General features: G+C 41.7%; 1 protein-coding gene across 1 annotated transcript; it reads right to left on the minus strand.

Annotated features, from left to right (window-relative positions):
• Positions 1–781: 781 nt before the first annotated feature.
• On the minus strand, positions 782–21,954 carry ALG1 (ALG1 chitobiosyldiphosphodolichol beta-mannosyltransferase). The gene is made up of 13 exons (XM_039349800.1): positions 21,708–21,954; positions 19,587–19,664; positions 17,838–17,941; positions 15,745–15,893; positions 13,567–13,656; positions 12,600–12,707; positions 10,813–10,937; positions 9,310–9,348; positions 7,883–7,942; positions 6,555–6,665; positions 5,433–5,547; positions 4,603–4,678; positions 782–1,024 (listed from the first exon to the last, which is right to left on the minus strand). The coding sequence occupies exons 1-13, from the start codon at positions 21,922–21,924 to the stop codon at positions 884–886; spliced, it is 1,413 nt and encodes a 470-aa protein (XP_039205734.1). The 5' UTR covers positions 21,925–21,954; the 3' UTR covers positions 782–883.
• Positions 21,955–22,426: the final 472 nt, after the last annotated feature.

Below are 22,426 nucleotides of genomic sequence, written 5' to 3' on the forward strand. Positions count from 1 at the left end.
TGAAGAATGTTGGGTCCCCATCCAAAAGAATTATGATTATGAGGCAGCAAGCTGGTTCCCAGCAGGCAAAACCGTTGTTCCAATGCCAGTTGCAATTCAAGTACAGATAGTCCTCAGCTTAGCCCAGAATTTCTGTTGTTGAGTGAGACATTTTTAAGTGAGTTTTGCCCCATTTTACAAACTTTCTTGCCACAGTTGTTAGGTAAATCACTGCAGCTGATCAGTTAGTAACACGGTCAATAAGTCCCCATGGACTTTTTTCTTGTCAAAAGATGATCACATAACCCCGGGACACTGCAACCATCATAAATATGAGTTAGTTGCCAAGCATCTCAGTGTTGATCACATGACCATGGGGATGCTTCAAAGATCGTAACTGTGAAAGACGGTCATAAGTCACTTTTTCCAGTGCTGTTGTAACTTTGAAAAATCACTAAATGAACTGCTGTAAGTCAAGGACTCCCTGTATAAAGTTAATTTCCATCCATGAACTGGCACCTCAGTTTGCATAGAACAGTGTTTCTCAACCTTGACAATTTTAAGGCATGTGGACTTCAACTCCCAGAATTCCACAGCCAGCATTGCTGGCTGTGGAATTCTGGGAGTTGAAGTCCACATGCCTTAAAACTGTCAAGGTTGAGAAACACTGGCATAGAATGTGACCAATTAATGGACGAAAATAGGAAAGGACTGCGACCAAGCTTCATGTAGGGTTGTTTTTTTTTTTTTTGATTTAGCAAAATAAAATGTCATATTTTTATTAAACATAAAAGTCATGATATTCTTATTTAAGCTGTTTTTTTTAATTTTCAAACACCGACAGGATAATACAAAATTGGGAAAAAAACCATCATTTATCAACTAGCTTCTAATTTATTATACGCTAATCAGATTGGCCATCGCTGAACAGAGGAAATACTGTCTGTTCCCAGCTCTCATCCCAGCGCTGCTGCTTGGCCAGGTGAAGATTTCTTCGGAATAAAGCAAGCTGGCTTTCCTCAGCAGGAAATTCCCAAAAAAGCATCTGTAAGGCAAAAAAACCAAACATAATAAAAAGAGCGTTATGCAACGAACAGCGTGGACGATGAAATTTGAAACCAATCCAATATGGGTAGTCTAGCCCAGGGGTAGGCAACCCAAAACACTCAAAGAGCCACTTGAACCCGTTTCCCACCAAAAACAAAACACCGGGAGCCGCAAAACCCTTTTGATATCTAAAATGAAGATAACACTGCATATATCCTTTTTTATCTTTATTATAGGTGTGTGTGTGTGTGTGTGTGTGAGAGAGAGAGAGAGAGAGAGAGAGAGAGAGAGATGAGAGTGTGTGTGTGTGTGTGTGTATGTATGTATATATACACATTAAAAATAAAAGTAAAAAATATGACTCTTGTGAATATTCATACTATTAAAAAAATGATCACCAAGAGAATGCTTTAAGAGAATAAAATTACATACACACACAGGTAAAAAAAAAGAATATATGCAGTGTTATCTTCATTTTAGATGTCAAAAGGGTCTCTCTCTCTCCCTCCCTCCCTCTCTATCTGCCCTTGGTCTGCACTCCTCTTCCCCCACTCTCTTTCTTTCTCTCTCTCTTTCCTCCCTCCCTCTCTCTCCCTCCCTCTCTCTCTCTCTTTCTCTCCCTCTCTTCTCCCCCCCCATCTGCTGCTCAACCTGCAAGCTTCAAGTGTTCTCCAACAATCTCAGGGGTAGTAGGCAACTCGTCTTTTTATGACTCCTGGACTTCAACTCCCAGAATTCCTGAGTCAGCCTAGCTGGGGTAGCTAGCTCTCTCCTGCCCTTCCTGCTTCCTGCAGAGACGCAGCAAAGGGAGGAGCTCCGCCGAGTAAGCTTTTCAGCTCCTTGGAGAACACTGTGAGTGCGCTCTCTTTTACACATACACACACACACACACAGAGAGAGAGAGAGAGAGAGAGAGAGAGAGAGAGAGAAGCAGGGAAGGGCAATTGCCTCTCTCTGTCTCTGTCTCTCTCTGCAAAGGCAGAGGAGGCTGGGAGCCACAGGGGAAGGCTCAAAGAGCCGCATGCGGCTCCGGAGCCGCAGGTTGCCGACCTGTGGTCTAGCCCATCAAATATGGCAAAATAACATTGAGAACTACTAAATAAGTAGTATGCTACTTCGTATGTTTCTTTACTCTTGCTCTCCTTTCTTTTTCTTTTCGTCATTTTATCTATTTCTTAAGAAATGTAAGAGCGTGAGATGGCTTATACGGAAAAAATAAAGAGTTAAATTTGTAAATGTAAATGTAATTAATTTTTGAGAAAATCTTCAGCAGTAAGAATATTTAGAATTTGGCGAGAGAAATAAACTAAGATAAGGTTTGTAACAGGATCTATGATAAGGCAACCCAGAATGACTGAACAGAAAAGAAATATTATACTGATACGATTATTATTTTTAGGAATATTGGGGAAAAAATTATATATTCAATTGTTGTTTATCAAAAGAATAAGAACTGTATTAATTCGATGTTTGCAAAAGAGGACATTTGGAGGAAAGAGGAAACCAACTAAAATTATTATGTGGAATATGGATTATAGAAATTAATTGTTAATGATTGTTTTACAAATGTAACCCAGACAACACACGGTTCACCAATTATTAAGTGATTTACGTTTTTTAAAAAATTCAATAAAATGTATTACAAAAAACAAACAAACATTGAGAACTATAAAAGCTATGAAATTGTATAATTAAAATATTAGGATTAGGAAAACTATAGTACAGGTAGTCCTCAGTTTACAACCATTCATTTAGTGACTGTTCAAAATGACAACAGCAATGAAAAAAGTGACTTATGGCTACTTTTCACACTTACAACCTTTGTACATCCCCGTGATCATGTGATCAAAATTCAGGCACTTGGAAACTGGTTCATACTTATGACCGCTGCTGTGTCCCAAGGTTATCTGGTCACCTTTTGCGACCTTTTGACCACCAAAATCAATGGGGAAGCCAGATTCACTTAACCACTGTGTTGCTAACTTATTAACTGCAGTGATTCACTTAACAACTGTGGCAAGGAAGGTCGCAAACTGGGGCAAAACCCACTTAACAAATGTCTCACTTAAAACAACTGAAACTTTGGGCTCAGTTGTGGTTGTAAATTGAGGACTACCTGTATAATTTTGTGCGGTCCAAAATTGCGCATTGCAAATGTTCATAGATTTAAAAAAAAATTAACTACGGAAAAGCAGCACAAAATCACACACCATCACACACTCATTCCATTTTCTTAGGGTAGCTGTTTTTTTTCTCAAGGAGAATTAAATTTATCTACTAGAAGGGCAATTCTGTTTGCCTCCTAATCACACACACACCCTCGACATTTAAAGGTTTTGATCAATGCCACATTTACTGCTTTCAGAAAAGGCTTAGAAAAGGCCATAATCTCGATCTTAGCAAAACGAATTGTTAATTAATTAATTCTTAATTATTGCAATAAAAAAGTAGCAAAACTCTTTGAAGGGTAAGAGGGTCAAGGAGAAAATTACCAGATCACTGGCATACAGTGATGTTGGCATGGCTATGGGCTGGTTTAAGAGGATGGAAAGTGATATTGTTTAGATGAGGCCCCAGGGACTTTATAAGATAGTTACATACTTAACTTTTCTCCTCGCAGGTATTTGGTAACATGTCCTTGAATGCTACCTCTAACTTTCAGCCTTAAGTTCTTGTGATATTTAAATCTCAAAACCAGCAATCTATCAAAGAGTTTTTTAAGTTTTGGACCACAGATTTGGTCTACAGATTGCATCAAATGCAGATTTAAAATCAACAGAAGTTGCAAAATGTGACCAGCCCGGTCTAGGAATACCTGCCATCTTTAGCCTGTAAAGATCAGACTTCCTGAACCACCAATTAAGATAATAAAAAAATAATAGGAGCCGTGGTGGCGCAGTGATTAGAATGCAGTATTGCAGGCAAACTCTGCCCACAACCTGGAGTTCGACCCTGACCGGCTCAAGGTTGACCAAGCCTTCCATCCTTCCGAGGTCGGCAAATATAAGATTCCTGGGAGCAATATGCTGACTCTGTAAACCGCTTAGAGAAGGCTGTAAAGCACTGTGAAGCGGTATATAAGTCTAAGTGAGATTGCTATTATTTCTTTTTCCAAATGGGACTTAGGGAGATATGGGATTAGTGCCACCTCAATAACTGGGGCATACATCAGCACCATAACATGACAAGTTGTAGGATTATCAAGGAACGTCTAACAGAAGAAAAACATAGTTGGTGCTAGACATCCATTCTCAGATTCAAAGGAAGTCGAGAAATACTGCAGAAAGTGGGGATTCGAGCCAAAAAGTAAAGAATAGAAACAGGAGGAAGAGAAGAAGAAGGAGGAATAAGAATAGAGTAGAGTAGAGTAGAGTAGAGTAGAGTAGAGTAGAGTAGAGTAGAGTAATTTTTCATTGGCCAAGTGTGATTGGACACACAAAGAATTTGTCTCCAATGCATAAGCTCCCAGTACACACATAAGCAACAAAGTGATAAATCATACATCATAAGATACCATAATTACATAAATGACCCAAACAGCACTATTAAGAAGTAATCTGAGAAGCATTCTCAAACCTTCAGCTGTTCTGCAAGTTCACACGAATCCTTAAATATCAAGCCGTTCACGTCGTGCTTCACCAGCTCCTGTAAACTGGAAAGAAATGGGGGGGGGTGTTTAGAAAAAGATCTCCCTAGTAGTTGAGGAGGGGAAAAAAAATCAGTTTGCAATATGGAAGGCCATTCTGAATCAAAAGGGGGTGTCTGGAAGTATGCAAAGAAGTCCGCACTTGATTTCTGCCTGCATGTGCGTAGCTGGTCCTTGCTATTTCTGAACCTGGAAGCCCCCCTTTGCTCTTCACAGAGCAACCCGCCAATCTGATTTTCTCCAATCTGGTGCATTCTGGGGTGGATCGGAGTCATAACTTCCAAAATTTGGGGAAGGCATTCAACAAGGGTTGGGCCAACGACAACACAGTAAGATCCAATCGATTCCAGTTCTTTACTGCTTACACCAGCGGTTCTCAACCTGTGGGTCGGGACCCCATTTGGGGTCGAACGACCATTTCACGGGGGTTGCCAAACAACGCAGTCCGCCATTTTTTTCCCCTTTTCCTTACCTGTGCTACTCCCTTTTATTCTATTGGCTTTTGAAAGCCAATAGAATAGACTCTCTTGAATAGAGTCTAATTCTATTGGCTTTCAAAAGCCAATAGGAATTATCCAGGCTGTCTCTGCCCTGCTGAGCCCGCCCAAAATCCCATTCTGCAAACGCTGCTGCACCAGTTGAGTAGTCCTTGACTTACGACCAGTTGAGTAGTCCTCTCCTCCGCCATTGGGAGTGGCAGAGGAGAGCGGGACAAGCTGTAACATACACACACACACATATACACACACACGGTCCTTACCATTGGAACTGCACTGCGCAGACGGGCAAGCAGCAGCCAAACATATCTACCACCTTCATCGGCAAATCTAAACCACTGGAAGATTTATGAAGACAAACCCCTAAATCGGCGGAGCCTGGAAGAGAAATGGAAGAATAGAATAACTTTATTGTCACTTCAAATGTACATGAATCAGTGTACATTAAAATGAAATGTCGTTGCATTCAGCTCTCAAAGGGTAACCACCTCCAATACATAAACATGACAAAAGATTATGCATATGCCCATACATACACACACAACATAGAAACAACAGTCTAGTTCAGATATATAGATGTGTGTGTGTGTGTGTGTGTGTGTGTGTGTGTGTGTGCGCGCGCGCACATACAACTGCCTAGTATGCAGGCTACCCAGGTTCGAATCCCATAAAGGGTATGGCTAGCTGATGAGAGCTAAAAAGCTTGAAATAGCTATTCTAGTCTCCCATTTAACTCTTTGTCAACAAAAAAAAAATATTTATGTGTATGTATGTGTATATGTGTATATATATATATGTGTGTGTGTGTGTATTAATAAGAATAGTGAAAATAAAATACCTGGTGTTCACGTTTTATTGGTAATTGACTATATATGTGTGTGTGTATATATATGTATATGTATGTGTGTATATATGTAGATAGATAGATAGATAGATAGATAGATAGATAGATAGATAGATAGATAGATAGATAGATAGATAGATAGATATAAGAGATATATATTAGATTTACTGACAAAGAATTAAAGGGAAACTAGAATAGCTATTTCGAGCAATTTAGCTCTCATCAGCTAGCGATACCCTTCTGAGATTCGAACCTGGGCCGACTGCACGTTAGGCAGCTGTATTAACCTCTAGGCCACAGGTTCTACTCGCTTTGTCAGCTGAGCCATAGATATATGCATGGCAAAAACATTTTTACAAGATGGATGGCATAAGGAACAAATCTGTTGAAGAATCTAGTAGTCCTACTTGGAATACTTCGAAAGGGAGAGTTCAGTGGATGTAGAACTGCTCGCCAAAGGCAAAGATACCTTAAGCACCCTGGTCCTGAATTTATCCAATTAGTACCGTCCCACCAAAGAAAAAGAAATAAATTTCCTTGCCAAGCAACAGGGCGTAGTCTTCTGCTTCCAGCCAGGGGGTGCAAATCTGGATGTGCTCGAAGTGCAGAGTAGCCATCAACTTGATGTAATGATTCTTCAGAGGCCCTTTGCCTTTTGTAAGAGAAAAACCACACGTAAAGAAAAGCTGACAGAAGAGAATATTCATAGCTCAGGGTTGAATTGAGGGGTCCTCGGTGCTCTCTGAGCTTGGGGGCTTTCTTACACACGTTTTTTACACAACTAACGCAGCAAACCCTTTCAAATTACTATTCTTTTGCATTTTAGCATTTAATGACCATGGGCCTCATGGTTTAAGGATCGGTATTTATAGTACAGCTAGACCATGCTGTGTTTTGCTCATGGGTAACTCACAGATTGGATGCCAAATTGTGATTTTAATATAGATTTTAACTGTTATTATTTTATTTTAGAATTGTTTACCGAATATTCCTTAGGTGTGTTTTTAACTTGTCTCTGGTCTTTGACTGTAATAAACTTACTTGAAACTTGCAGACGTTGCATTACTAAGGTAGGTAACATCATCAGTGCTAGTAAAGGGTGGGGTTTGTTCACATTCTATATGCTAGTAGCTTGCCATGTCAGTGTTGGGTGGGAGTGGTCTCGGTTTGGGCTATTGTTTACTGTTAACTTGTCTGTCTAGCTTGGCAGTTCCTTGATTGGGGTGTTGTTATTTGCTTCTTGATTGGGGTCTAATGTTAATCGTGGTGTTAATCTCTGCTCAGCCAGGTGTTGATTGCTAGTGAGGAGATGTCTTGATCTTCTCATTCCTTTTTGGATGTCTGATTGTCTCTTTTGAATGGTATGTAGATATTGTTTATCTTTTTGTGCCTGTGGAAGATTGTTTGGACTGAGTGCCAGGCTTCCAGGAATTCTATAGCATTTTTCCAATTGGCTTGGTTTAGGATGTTCACTGTTCCCCAACTGAAACTATGGTGGAGTCTGTCCAGGTGTTGTGAAAGTAACAATTTTCATCACGTCTTCCGACTGTTACTTGCTGTTCGTGGATGTGCTCAACGCTATTCTAGCACTGATGATGTTACCTAGTTTGGTAATGAAATGCCTGCATGGAAACAACCACGCTCAGAGAGCACCAAGGAAAAAGTCTTCTTCAAAAGGGTTGTGGGACAAAAGATCATTTTTATGACCTGGTATTATAAATACTCAGAGCAAGAACTGATGTCATTCAAGCAGCTGAATGTTAGATGCTCCCACTGCTAAATTAAAGTATTTTATGCAACAGCTCAAAATGTTGGAAGAAACAAAGGCTGTTTTTTTTTAAAAAAAAAAAAAACAACTCAAGATGCTACCTGTGATCACACACACAAGAGAAGGAAGTTTTGCTCCGTTGCTGACACAATGCTCATACTCTGTAGGGGGAAAAAAAAAGAGTAAAGTATGGAATTATTTACGTAGGCTACAAAAGGCAACTTCCCTTTTAAACTAAGCCCAGAATTTTGAAAAGTGAGCTGGACTCCAATGAAATTTTAAAGGGAACACATGCGCAGTTTGGTACAGCCGATTCTGTCTGATTTCTTGCGTAGGGAGACGAAAAAGGGAAAAAGAAAAGAGGCAAAATTGGAAAGACTTCCAATAAACAAGACAAACATAAAACCTGAACATCTATTTTCGGAGTGTTTTCTTTCTACGCTTTTCAAAAACTCTTGACCCATAAAATCGTTCGAGGGGTAACGAACAATACACTGACCAGACATTGCAAGTAAATAAGTAAGTAAGTAAATAAGTAAGCAAGCAAGCAAGCAACTAACTAACTAACTAACTAACTAAAGTCCTCGGCTCACGACAACTGAGCCTAAAATTTTCATTGCTAAACAAGGCCATCATTAAGTGAGTTTTGCCCCATTTTATTACTTTTCTTGCCACAGTTCTTAAGTATGCAGTCATTAAATTAATCATGTCATTATCTGTAATCTGTCATTAAACAGATCTAGCTTCCCCCACTGACTGCTTTGTCAGAAACCGCTGGGAAGTTTACAACTGGTGACCACATGACCTCGGGACACTGCCACCGTCATAAGTATGTGTCGCTTTACGAAGCATCCATATTTTGATCACATGACCGCAGGGATGCTGCAACCGTTAAGTGTGAACGATAGAAGTCCCTTTTTTCAGTGCCGTTGTAGCTTTGAATGGTCACTAAATGAATGTTTGCAAGTTGAGGACTCTTTGTCTTGTTGGAATTTGAAGGGGAGGTATTTCCTTGGTGGGACTGCCCGCCATGGTGCCTATAAACACCATCCAACAGGCTGACTGGAAGTGCTGGGAGTTGAAGTCCAGCAGGTTGACCTTATGCCAAATGAGGGGTGCTGTTTTAAGAGAACAAGATGGGGTGAAGTGGGGTCAAAAGTAGCCAAAGACAGCTTTATTGGGAGGGATAACATCTGTGGAAGTGATCTTCCTTCATGATGAGAAAGACTCAGAAAAAGGATCCAACTGAATTTATACATCAAGCTTGGCCGTAGTACGGTTTGCAAAATGAGAAGAACAGGAGTTCTGGTGAGAATATAAAATGGCAAGGCATTATTACAACTTTGGGCCTTCGGAAGTGGATTTTTATTACCAGAGGAAGACAAAGATTTGATAGGAAAGTTCATCTCACCACCCAACTCTTAACCTGATGTCTTCCAGGCAGAGCAGCGAAGGAGAAATCACTAGCTGATTCAACATGAAGACGGCTGGCTTTTAAGAAACGCTAAAAGCTTTCTTGACAGCTCACCTTTTAAAGCTTCCAACAGGATGGAAAAATCTTCATCCTCTAGAAAAAGAAAAGAACCAGAAATGATTACACAAATATCATGGTTATAAATTCAATTTCATTAGGCTGGCTGAAAAAGTTGGGGATGATAATCCCAAAGCGTATGGAGATTACCAACTGGAGAAAGTTGATCTATACATATTATATCTTAAGAGCAACTGGTTGGTGTCCAATTTTAGTTATGAGGCCCAAGGAAGAACAAATTCACTTCCCATCAAAAGGAAATGTTCTAAATATAATTAATTAATCCTACATCTACATGGAGAAAAGGACAGAAAATAAGAACCACATTCAAATTTGATGAGACAATCTGGTATTTGAGGACATCTACAGCAGCCTGGAAATTCAAATCATGCTCAATTCTCATCTCTAGAGAGGGATTAAAATCCACCAAGCAAAGCTGATGGTTTTTGAGTGTGTATGACGGATGTGTATGAGAGAGGAACTGTCTTCTTATGGATGTCAATTCAGAACAACTCAAATGACAAGTCACACAGACAGCCGTAGATCACATCACAGAGCAATAACAAAATTTTAAACTACAAATTATTAAATTTACATTGCAACCTTGAAATATACATGGACAACACAGCCAAGCAATCTCAGCAATGGCTATATGAAGTCTATGATTATTAAGTTCCCATTTGATCATTCTACTTGCATGCCAGCTAAGCCAAGAGGGGATGGAAGGCAATCATAAAGCTTATTTTTAATTCCTCTTGCCACAGAGAGCAGAATGGTCCAGAATCATCACAAATCTGAGATGAACATGCAGAACTCTTTCAAAGATCACATCTGGAGCCATACACTGTCCTAATCCACAGTGAGGTTGGCTTGGTTTGGGTTATATTGGGTTGTTGGGTTATATTGGGTTGGATTGAGTTATATTGGGTTGGGTTGGATTGGGTTATCTTGGGTTGGGTTATATTAGGTTGGGTTATATAGGGTTGCATTGGGTTGGGTTATATTGGGTTGGGTTATATACGGTTGGGTTGCGTTGGGTTATATTGGGTTGGGTTGGGTTATATTGGGTTGGGTTATATTTGATTGGGTTGGGTTATATTGGGTTGGATTGGGTTATATTGGGTTGGGTTATATATGGTTGGGTTGGGTTGGATTGGGTTATATTGGGTTGGGTTCGGTTATATTGGATTGGGTTATATTGGGTTGGGTTGGATTGGGTTATATTGGGTTGGGTTATATCAAGGGGTTGGGTTATATTGGATTGGGTTATATTGGGTTGGGTCGGGTTATATTGGGTTGGGTTGGGTTATATTGGGTTGGGTTATATTGGGTTGTGTTGGGTTATATTGGGTTGGGTTGGGTTATATTGGGTTAGGTTGGGTTATATTGGATTGGGTTGGGTTATATTGGGTTGAAATCTAGCATGTTGTGAACATTCAGCTAAGTGTGCTTTATTTAACTAAGCATGGCTTACTTCAATGACAAGATATAGAGTCAAACCTGTCCAGCTGGTGCTGCTCATAAGGAGAGCTGGTCGGCCTGGACGGTGTGTGGCATTTCCACTGATGGCATCAAACTGGGTAAAGGCAGATCTTTCAACATGATCTGGAGGGAAGGATTCCACCCTGAGAACACAAAAATTAGCCAGAGGATGTTCTTAGCAAATGTACACATAGACATGCACCTCTGTACAAAACACACAACTCTCAGGACAATCAATGAGGCAACAGAGCCCTTCCACATAGCAACCTTAGCCCATTTACTGAATGAACCATTTGGGAGATTCAGATAATAATCCTGATTTTTGGCTACTGTAGATTAACACACTTATGACACCATCTGAGAGTCGGGGTTTCAAGTTTATTAATTTGTTAATGGAGTGGATATCAGGCAGAGATGAATGTTCATATGGAAAGGAGGAGCCATCCATCAATTGGCAATCACTCCCCATGTGCATTCCAGTGTTACAAAGGACCAAACCGTTTGCATCATTTTGTTACCTACGGGTAGCAATAGCACTTAGACTTATATACCGCTTCACAGTGCTTTAAACTCCTCTCTAAGCAGTTTACAGAGTCAGCCTATTGTCCCGAACAATCCCAGAAGGATGGAAGGCTGAGTCATCCTTGAGCCAGTCAGAATCGAACTTCTGACTGTGGGCAGAGTCAGCCTGTAATGCTGCATTCTAACCACTGGGAAGGAAGGAAGGAAGGAAGGAAGGAAGGAAGGAAGGAAGGAAGGAAGGAAGGAAGGAAGGAAGGAAGGAAGGAACGGGGGAGGAGGGGAGGGAGGGAAGAGCAATAGCACTTAGTCTAATATATGCTTTTATAGCCCTCTCTGAGCAGTTTACAGAGTCAGCATATGGCCCCCAACAATCTGAGTCCTTGTTTTACCAACCGAGGTGGCACAGCAGTTAGGGTGCAGTACTGCAGGCCACTTTAGCTGACTGTGTTCAGCAGGCCAGCGGTTCAAATCTCACCGGCTCAAGGTTGACTCAACCTTCCATCCTTCCGAGGTAGGTAAAATGAGGACCCAGATTGTTGGGGGCAATGTAAATAAATATATACATTGCTTACTGGTGTATACCGCTTAGAGAGTGCTTGCACTTAAAGCAGTATATAAGTCTCATAAATAAATAAATAAATAAACCTCAGGATGGAAGGTTGAGTCAACCTTGAGCTGACCAGGATCAAAATCCTGGCAGCGGGCAGAGTTTGCCTGCAAGCCTGCATTCTAACCACTGCGCCACCAGGGCTCTAATATCCAAGCTCCAATAGCTTTAAATGAGGCACTGCAGATACAGAGAGTCCTCAGCTTATGACCATTCCCTTGGAAACCATTCGAAGTTACGACGGAGCTGAAAAAAGTGACTTACCGCCCACCGGTCCTCGCAGTTACAACTGTTGCAGCATCCCCACTATCAAATTATCATGATTTGGGCACTTGGCAACTGGCATGCATTTACGATGGTAGCAGTGTTCTGGCGTTCTCACGTGATCTTCCCAGCTGACTTCCAACAAGCAAAGTGACTGGGGGAAGTCAAATTCACTTAATAACCACGTAATTTTGCTTAACAGCAAAAATAATAATAATAATCAAAAAAATGGGTGCAGTCACATGATCATTCATTTTAGGGCCGCCAGTCTCAACTGTGGTCATAAGTGGAGGACTACCTGTAAACATGCCACAATATTTAAGAAGGCACAATACTTAGAAGCAAAGACGTGTTTCAAATTAGGCCTGTTTTTTCATTTAAGAGAGTACAAACAAAACACGTTTCAACTCACGTTTTAAAAGGAGCATAGTCTTCGGAGAGCCTGATGAACAATTTGTGCTGTTCGCTCAGAGGTGTTTCCTTAAAGAAAGATGCTGGCTTGTCGTACAGGGTTATTGCTCTAGAACGCAATGACGCAAGGTTTTAATGGTCAAATAATATCAATAAAACTCGAAGAGAAGAATAATTTCAGCTCATTGGAAATGTAAAAGACGTATGTAAAAATGAGACAAGTTAGCTAGGAGATTTCCTGGGGTGAGAACATATATATTGTGAAACAGCTAAAGAATGCATCATATTTGCAAGCTGATATATTTGAATGTTTACTTTATCTGTTTATTAAAGTTGTAGACTGCATACAGTGACTCCATGCAGTTTGTAGAGGACCAGCCATAAACATTGATTCAGGGATCATAGAGGCTGGAGAGATGGAGTCCCTTCACAAATATCCAGAATGAAATATTTGTGCATTGCATGACACTGTTCTCAATGACCACTTACACTGATCTTCGTACTCTTTTTAAAAAATAAAAACAATGCTCAGAATATTGGACTAAGATACTAGGACCAAAGAAATACACATGTCATAAAGATATACATTCAGAAATATATCTTATCTATTTGGAAGAATTCATACGTCATTAATTTACATCTGTTTACCCTGCTGAACAAAATACTAATAATTCTACAGAGCAAAAATCACTCCTTTGAGGTGTAATGGGAAAAGCTTAAGGTTAAAAAACAGGGAATCTTCCTTGGAGTTGATGTGTCTGCTTAAATGTTTATAGATCCAGCCATTTATTACAAGAAGACAGTGGTGAAAATAGTTTAGATTTTGAGCAGCATTTTAAAAAATGGTTTAGATGAGATACTGAAAAGTATTTTTTTTTAAAAAAATACAAACTACCTTCTGTAATAAAAAGAATAAGATAGGTTGACAGCAATGTCATAACTGAAGTAATTTTAAACTACTGAAGTACCTGATGTTACAGTTCATTTGAAGATCTTCTTTCATTGCATTGGTCACACAAATATTATAGTTGGACAAGGAGCCAAATAATTCTTCATACCTAAAAAAAAATGAAAATGTAACTTGCTAGTGAAACTAATTTCATTTAGATGTTTGTATAGAAATATAGATTTCCCCCAGTTTCTTGTTTTTTAAAAAAGAAATGTTTATAGATGAAAATTATGTAGTCCTTGACTTACGACAACTGTTGGGACCAGAATTTCTATCGCTAAGCAAGGCAGTCATTAAAGGAGTCGTGCCCAATTTTACAACATTGTTGCCACAGTTGTTAAGCAAATCACTGCAGTTAAATGAATCACTTAGCCATTAAGCAAATCTGGCTTGCCCAGTTGATTTTGTTTGCTGGAAACTGACCAGCAAGGTTACAGATGGTGACCACATGACTCTGGGATGCTGCAACCGTTGTAGAATACATGCCAATTGCCAAGCACTTGAGTACTGATCATGTGACCGTGGGGATGCTGCCATGGTCATAAGTATGAGGACTAGTCATAAATCACTTTTTTCAGTGCTGTTGGGACTTCAAATAATGGCTAATTGAATGATCGGAAGAGACTACCTGTACGGATAATGAAATGCAGTAATCTTTTATTGAAAATATCTAATTTCTAATCTAAAATACTTAATGATCTCTAGATCTAATTTTGTTGTCGCTGTTTTCTTTCCTTTATTCTATTGTTTCAATTTTTTTTCCTGTCCTTTTTCTCTTGTAAAAATAAAGACACACACACACACACACACACACACACATATATACATACATTACATACATACATACCTAGATATACATATATACATACATACATACACACACAGTCTAAACTATTTTAGACATACATACATATATTCAAAATTTTGTGGCTGACAAAAAGGGAGACTAGTATAGCTATTTCAAGCTCTTTAGCTCTCATCAGCTAGTCATAAAGCTAAAGAGCCTGAAATAGCTATACTAGTCTCACTTTAACTCTTTGTCAGCCACAAAATTTTGAATTTACAGTTATCACAGTAGTGACGTCTGCCTGCTAAAAGTGCTCCTAGACTAGAGCAAAACGCAGAACAGATTGCTTTGTATTTGGTAGACCGGGTGCTTCACCCAACATATATAGTCAAGCTTCCCTGAAAACTGGGGGGAGGGGAATGTTGTGCTGCACTGAGAATTCTACTAACTTTAACTGAGTTGACTTCTTGATGCCACAGTATGTTTTTTTTCAGGCTGCTGAAGAAACCTGAAAAAAAAAAAAAGAGGGCAGTTTTAATCAATAGCAAAGTGAGGCAATGCCCATGCAATCTATTTCTTATACATTGCTCAATCGCTTCAAACTACAAGGTGGGCAGCATACACATTTTAAAAATTTAAAAATATTTAAAAATCTTCAATCAGTAAATTATTCTCAAAGCACGCAAGTCCTCACAGCAGAAACCGCTGCTTTCCGGATACCAAAATACAGGCAGTTATGAATGTGAGAGCAACTTTCAGAAGTGTACTTAGGTGTTAAGCATGCAGCAAGACACTTTCTGAAATTCTTCCAACCTGGAAGTACAAATACAGATAGTCCTCAACTTACAACAGTTTGTTTAAGGACCATTTGATGTTACAGCGGCACTTATAACCCTTTTTCACACTTACGACCGATGCAGGCATCCCCATATTTGCACGTGATCAAAATCCATATGCTCAGCAACTGACTCCTATTTATGACAGTCGTAGTGTCCCGGGGTCACGTGATTCCCCCTTTTCTGTGATCTCCTGACCAGCAAAGTCGATGGGGAAACCAGATTCACTTAACTACTGCGGTCCTAACTTAACAATTACGGTGGTTCACTTAGCAACTGCGGTGAGAAAGGTCGTAAAATGGGGGCAAAATTCATTTAACAACTGTCTCGCTTAGCAACAGAAAGTTTGGGCTCAATTAAGAAACAAGCCATAAAAATGTGGCTTTTGCACCTTTTGCTAAAAGAGTCCACCATCACCTCCTTAATGAGTGTTTAAACTCCCAGTGGGATCTGGCAGGAACAGGTAAGAGACCTACCTGATTATTTTGCGACATTCTGAAAAGAAATCAGTTTTCACTGGACCACTTTGCAATGGCCACCTGCACCCCGTAAATGTCAAAAGTCTTGAACGCACCATTTCGCAATCCGGACGATCGGGTGCCTCTTCCCGTGAGTCAGTCCCATTAGAGTGTACCCATAATTGTGCCAATCGATGATTAGCTTGCTGTTTCGCAGTAGGCAAAATATCCAGCTGACTGCAATGCTGGGCAAACCGGGCGGATTCTGGTTATGGGGAGAAGAGAAAACATTTTAGAACAATCCCAATAAATCCCAAAGGTGCTTTTTTTTTTTCAGGAATTTTTTTCAGGTGCTTTTTTCTTTTGAAGGCGTTTCGCTTCTCATCCAAGAAGCTTCTTCAGCTCTGACTAGGTGGTTCTCAACCTTTTTAATGCCGCGACCCCCCAACCAGTCGTAAGTCGAGGACTACTCAACCGGTTGTAAATCGAGGACTACTCAACTGGCGCAGCACCGTTTGCAGAATGGGACTTTTGGCGGGCTCAGCAGGGCAGAGACAGCCTGGACAATTCCTATTGGCTTTTGAAAGCCAATAGAATTAGACTCTATTCAAGAGAGTCTATTCTATTGGCTTTCAAAAGCCAATAGAATAAAAGGGAGTAGCACAGCTAAGGAAAAGGGGGAAAAAATGGCAGACTGCATTGTTTGGCGACCCCCGTGAAATGGTCGTTCGACCCCAAATGGGGTCCCGACCCACAGGTTGAGAACCACTGGACTAGATGGTGGGGAGTAGTCAGAGCTGGAGAAGCTTCTTGGATGAGAAACGAAACATCTTCAAAGAAAAACAAGAAAGTCCAGTTGCCTCCCGAAAAAAAAGCACCTTTGGGACAACCGTGACCTGGACGACTGAGAATCTCCACAGATAAATCCTAGTAAATGAGATCAATTCCTTTCTAGTTTCTCTACTCACACGCTCTCTCCTTATTGATTTCATTTATATCCCGCCTTTATTATTTTTTATAAACAACTCAAGGCAGAGAACATATCTAATATTCCTTCCTCCACCTATTCCACACACCCCCCCCCAGCAACAACCCTGTGAGACTGGCTCAAAGTCACCCAGCTGGCTTTCATACCTTAGGAAGGACTAGAATTCACTGACTCCTGGTTTCTAGCATGACACCTTAACCAGCAGACCAAACCGGCTTACGATAGTCATTTCTTTCCAGAATACCAACTCAACGCCAGCGAAGGGGCCCTCCTTTCCCCACTTAACCCAGGTGAGTCACCTACAACCAGTCTAATATTCCTGAACCATAATTCCCAGCAGTCCTGAGCCCCATGGCTAAAATTGCAGTAGAGTTCATTTTAACTTGGAAACCCCAAAATTCCCAATCCCTCATCCTTCTACATGAGATATTTGGGCTTTCTCTTTCTTCTTGCAAACTTTATATTACAGACTCCTAAGAGCAGCAAGGAGAACAATATTTAAATATTGCATCCATAGATTGTGTGAATTATTCTTGAGATATCCAACTCTCTCTCCGTTCCAATGCTGTAATTATAACATGTTCTGTTAGCCCATATAAGGCGCATACTTATTTTATATTCTTTATAAAATAACACCTACATCTGCACCTTCCGATACAGTATTCACAGGATGTGTCAGGTCCACCATGCTGATGTCCTGCCATTCTGCTGGGGGGGGGGGGAAGGTTTCTGCCATTCTTTGCATGCTTTCGCTTCTGCTGTAACCGCTTGGGAATTAGGAAGGGGGAATGCCTTTGGAGAAGAAACAGAGTCCTTCCCAACCGATTCCAGGCTGGTTCCAAGGTTCTCGTGCCCTGAGAATGACCTGTTATCTACCCAGCACCTCAACATTCTCAAAACAAACTTAGGGCATCATTTTGGCTGCTGGTGGACTGGTCAGGGACGGTTGGGTTTGGGGGGAAAATGAAAGAATTGCTTTGCGCTTTGAGCGGGACCTTCAGATTCCACCTGACTTCTCTGCATCCACTATCTCTCAGAAAAAGTTCTTTTTGATTTAACCTTAATGGGATCAACTGGGGCAGGATGGCAGTCAAATAAAAACTAAGTTAAACAAGCACTTCTCAGCAATCTTTATGACTCTTTTTAAAAAGCTGGACCGATGCTCTGATTTAAATAGAGGTAGGAGGCAAGGTTGTGTTAAAAACCTGGAAGCGAGCATACCTGGAGAAGCACATAGTCTGGTGGAGCAATCCTTAGCAGAGTGTACAACAGCTGGAAACTCTGCACAATCACTTTTATGATATACTGGAAAAACCTGGGCCCAACTGCAAAGGAAAAGAAACTCTGGTCAAGGCTTGATGCTCAGTAACGTTTGGATGCAGATAATCCTCACTTACAGCCCTTCGTTGCGTTTGCTGTTTGAAGTTATAACAGCCCTGAAAAAAAACCCACTTATGACCCGTTTTCACACAACTGCTGCAGCGTCCCGTAGTCATGTGATCAAAATTTGAACGCTTGGCAACTGGCATGTAAGGACCCACCCCACTTTGCATCTTAAGAAGACAGAACTCTTGGAATTGTTCTTCCAACAGGCATCCTTTATTAAGAGAAAATGGTTGCAGGCGTTCTAGACAGGACTTGGGGTCCAAGCTCTCCCATTCAAGGTTTTAAGGAGTTCCCCAGTAGCCCCACCCAATCACCCCCCTCTTCCAGCGACAGTCTCAGGCATTACACTCCCACCCCCTTTTCCTTACTGCCGGCGGGAGGGAGACTTCAGAGAGGAGTACATGAAAGGTAATAGCCCCATTGTTATGGTTAGTCCTTTTGGCGATATCCACATTCAGTCCCTTTGAAGTGTACCGAAGGAAGTGAGGGCCATAAAGCCCCTTTGTTCACCCCCTTTCCTTCCTTGTATGACAGAATCCATAGAAGGCAGAAATGGGGTTTTCTATAGTTGATAACTAGAGATGAAATATAATTGGATTCTGACATGGCACATATTTATGACGGTTGCGGTGTCCCGAGGCCACACAATCCCCTTTTGTGACCTTCTGATGAGCTAAATCAATGGAGGCATGAGATTCACTTAACAACTGCAGTCCCAAGGGTGCTTTTTCAAGAGGCAGCTGGACTTTCTTGTTGTTCTTTGAAGAGCCAGAGCTGAAAAAGCTTCTTGGATGAGAAGGGAAAACGTCTTCAAAGGAAAACCAGGAACTCCAGTTCCCTCTTTTAAAAAGGCACCTTTGGGACAACCCTGGCCTGGCTGACTGAGAATCTCCATAGACATTTAACAGCTGCAGTGATTCGCTTAACAAGTGTGGCCAGGTTGTAAAAGGGGGCAAAATTCACGTCTTGCTTAGCAACAAAAACGTCGGGCTCAACTGTGGTTGTAAGTCAAGGACCACCTGTAGCTGAAAAGCGTGACGAGAGGCTCAAATGCAGAACCTTCAATGTTCTATTTAAAATTGAACACTGCAAAACATTCCATCATGCGGAATGTCCTCAGACTGAAAAGGGCTGTGCCTGGTGGAATTGACCAGAAAACACCACAAGCCAGCCCAAGTCTTTGGATACTTCTTGACAATATCCATCCAGTCTCCAACCTCCCCTTGACAGGGAAGAAGGTCATGGAGAAAGTAGGTGAGCTTCACCTGCAGAAGATCCAAAAGATGGCAGATGGTTTAGACTTATTTCATCCCGGTTACAGTCCAAAGATGGCACTGACTGTACTCGTTGATGACTAGCACTAATATGTTTTGACCAACACTTCCTTGTTTTTATGCCATTTCTTTCTTGCTGGTCTTGCCAAAAATAGCAAAGAAAGAGTCAGAGGAGGGAGAGAAAAGACTGGTGAATAAAAGGATTATTCAGATCTCTGCAACATTTCTGTACAAATAAACTTGGTCTGACTCGACATCAGTTTTTGCACGGGTTAAGTACATAAATGAAACGACGCGACGTTCATCCTACCTTGCCAGATTTTGAGCTCCATAAGGGGAACAATCTCAATGTTTTCATTGCTGATGATCTCATTGTGCGGTTTTGTGCCTGAAAGAAAAGGAAATAGCGCTAGATTTTGTCCAGAATTTCCAAGAACATACAGAAGCTCTGAAGTCAATTAGAGAAAAAACATGTATAAAAACTTCTCCAGACTCCTTTAGTAATAAGTGTAATACCTAAGAGCTGGAAATGGGACAATTTATTGAGTCTCTAGACAGAGGTCTCTAAACTTGGCAACTTTTAAGACTCGTGGATTTCAACTTCCAGAATTCGTCATCCATCCAGTCGGAATTCTGGGAGTTGAAGTCCACAAGTCTTAAAATCGCCAGGTATGAAGACTCCTGCTCTAGACCATGGTTGTCCAATCTTTTGGCTTCCCTGGGTGATACTGAGTGAAGAGGAATCATCTTGGGCCACATATAAAATATATAATATAGCTAATGCATATAAACCACATAATAATATTAAAAGTTTACAATTTTGTGGGGCTGCACTAGTAGCTGTCCATGGCCACATGCTCTAGATAGTGAGTCTAAATTTCTCAGATCAGGAATCCAAATTAAAGCTTCCACAGATTCACTGGATTTCGCTGTAGGTTTTCAAAAATAGACCAGACAATCATTTGACTGGGATGATATAAGTTCTCCTGCCTTGAGCAGGAAGTTGGACTATAAGACCTCTGTGGTCCCTTCCACTCCTATAATTCTATGTTCTGTAGAAGGTTAGAAAGCTTTCTGAAATAATGAATAAAGAGATCTCTGCCCTAAATGATCTTCTCAATGTGATCTGCCTTGTGGCAGGTATCTGACCCACTTCAAAGAAAGAAATGAGCGCTGAAGACTACTGCTGTAACTTATTATTGTGAAACCATTCAACCAGATGAAAGACAGGAACAATTATGCTTCTCTTCCTAATCTAAACAGGGCAGGTTTATTAAAAAACAAACAAACCTCAAATTACTTCCATGACTAATTGCATTCTGATTAAGCATAGCTAGAGTTTACACACAAGCTTTTCAGAAATAGCTTGGCTGCCCCATCCCTTTGGCCTGGTTTTGCGATGATGGCAGCAGTAGATCAGGTTCAAAAGAAAACAAATTATAAAGGAAGCAGGAGGACCCAAAGAACATTGTGGGAGGACATCACTGTAATAAGTAATATCTAGAATAATCTTAAGAAAACTGGCTCTCTCTTCCTTTGTTGCCTGCCAATTTTATTTTATATTTTTGCCGGTCAGTAAGTTTGCACACCGGTTAATTAATTCTGCTTATTTTGGCTGTCTCATACTCCCTCTCCACCCAAAAAAAAGCCTTGATTTTCTCAATCAAGGGCTAGTTGTTGCTTCTGCAATTTTAAATACCCAAAGTGCAAATCAATTGCATCCATCAATTTTGTTGGCGATGGGCAAAAAACTTTTCAGAGATTAGATCCGAACCCGATGGATGGGCAAGAAAGGAAAGAGAGCCGGAAATCTGAATAAAAAGTATGCAAAACCGCTGAGAAATGGAAACCCTAAAATAAAATTTTAAGAAGAGACTGGAGAACCATTTGTCTGAAATGGTATAGGGTTTCTTGCCTGAGCAGGGGGTTGGACTAGAAGACCTGCAGGGTCCCTTCCAATTCTTCTTCTTCTTCTTCTTCTTCTTCTTCTACTACTACTACTACTACTACTACTACTACTACTAGTACTAGTACCAATACCAATATCAATACCAATACCACCACCACATAAGTTGTACCCCAAATATTCAGAAGGGTTCCTCCTACGACCTTCCCACCCACCCCAGCAAGAAGACAGACGCCTCCAGGGGGAGCACTACAACCCCCATCCTCCCCAGCATGTCAGAAGACGATGGACTCGCAGGCTCCCACTCCCCTACTGGAGGGCGCCAGGTTGGGGAGGAACCCTTGCGCGGCTGCGGAACCACAACTCCCAGCATCCCTCGCGCACGGCCGCCTTGGCCGGGGCTGCTGGGAGCTGTAGTAGGGCAAGGCAGCCCGGCTCCAGCTTCGGGGCGAAGGCCCTGCGGGGAAGAAAGGCGGCTTTTCGGGCCTCGGCCCGCCGCCTCTCGGGGTCGGGAGGAAGATTCACCCGCGTAGCCGATGAAAGCGACGCGGCGGCCGCGACGGGCCAGCGACAAGGCGTGGTACTGCATGCGGGGGCTGCGGCCCAGGTCGCCCACCACCAGCACGGCCACGCGTGCCGCGACGCCGGCAGGCCGCTTCGGGGGCCGGAACGACCACCAGGCCCCCGCCAGGAACAGCAGCAGCAGCGCCGACCCCGAGAGCAGCCAATCGCCGGCCTCCATCTTGGGAGAGGCGGCGAGAGGCCGCGCAGAGTGGCTTCCCGGGTGCGCCGCGAGGCACGTCGGGACGCCGCCGCCGCCGCCCTGCCGGCCGGGAGGACAAACGGCAGACGATTCCGTGGGTGGAATGGAAGATTGTGTCTCCTCGTCGTTTTTATCAATGGCAAAGCGGGGAAGGGAGGGATGCAAAAGTGGGAGGGGGGAGGAAAGACTTCCAACCAAATATGCCTTCTCGTGGAGAGGGAGAATCCAAGAGGAAGGTGTAAGTTCAGGTGTAACTGCACCTGAAGGCCAGGCAAGGAAGAACGGAGGGAACCTGATCAAGGAGAGATTCAACCTAGAAATAAGGAGAAATTTCCTGACAGTGAGAACAATCAACCAATGGAACAGTTTGCCTTCAGAAGTTGTGGATGCTCCATCACTAGAAGCTGTCAAGAAGAGGCTGGACTGCCATTTGTCAGAAATGGTGTAGGGCAGTGGTTCTCAACCTTTTCAATGCCGCGAC

This window comes from Crotalus tigris, unplaced genomic scaffold (assembly GCF_016545835.1).
Source record: "Crotalus tigris isolate CLP2741 ecotype Arizona unplaced genomic scaffold, ASM1654583v1 scf7180000018301.7375997, whole genome shotgun sequence".
Taxonomy (NCBI): Eukaryota; Metazoa; Chordata; class Lepidosauria; order Squamata; family Viperidae; genus Crotalus; species Crotalus tigris.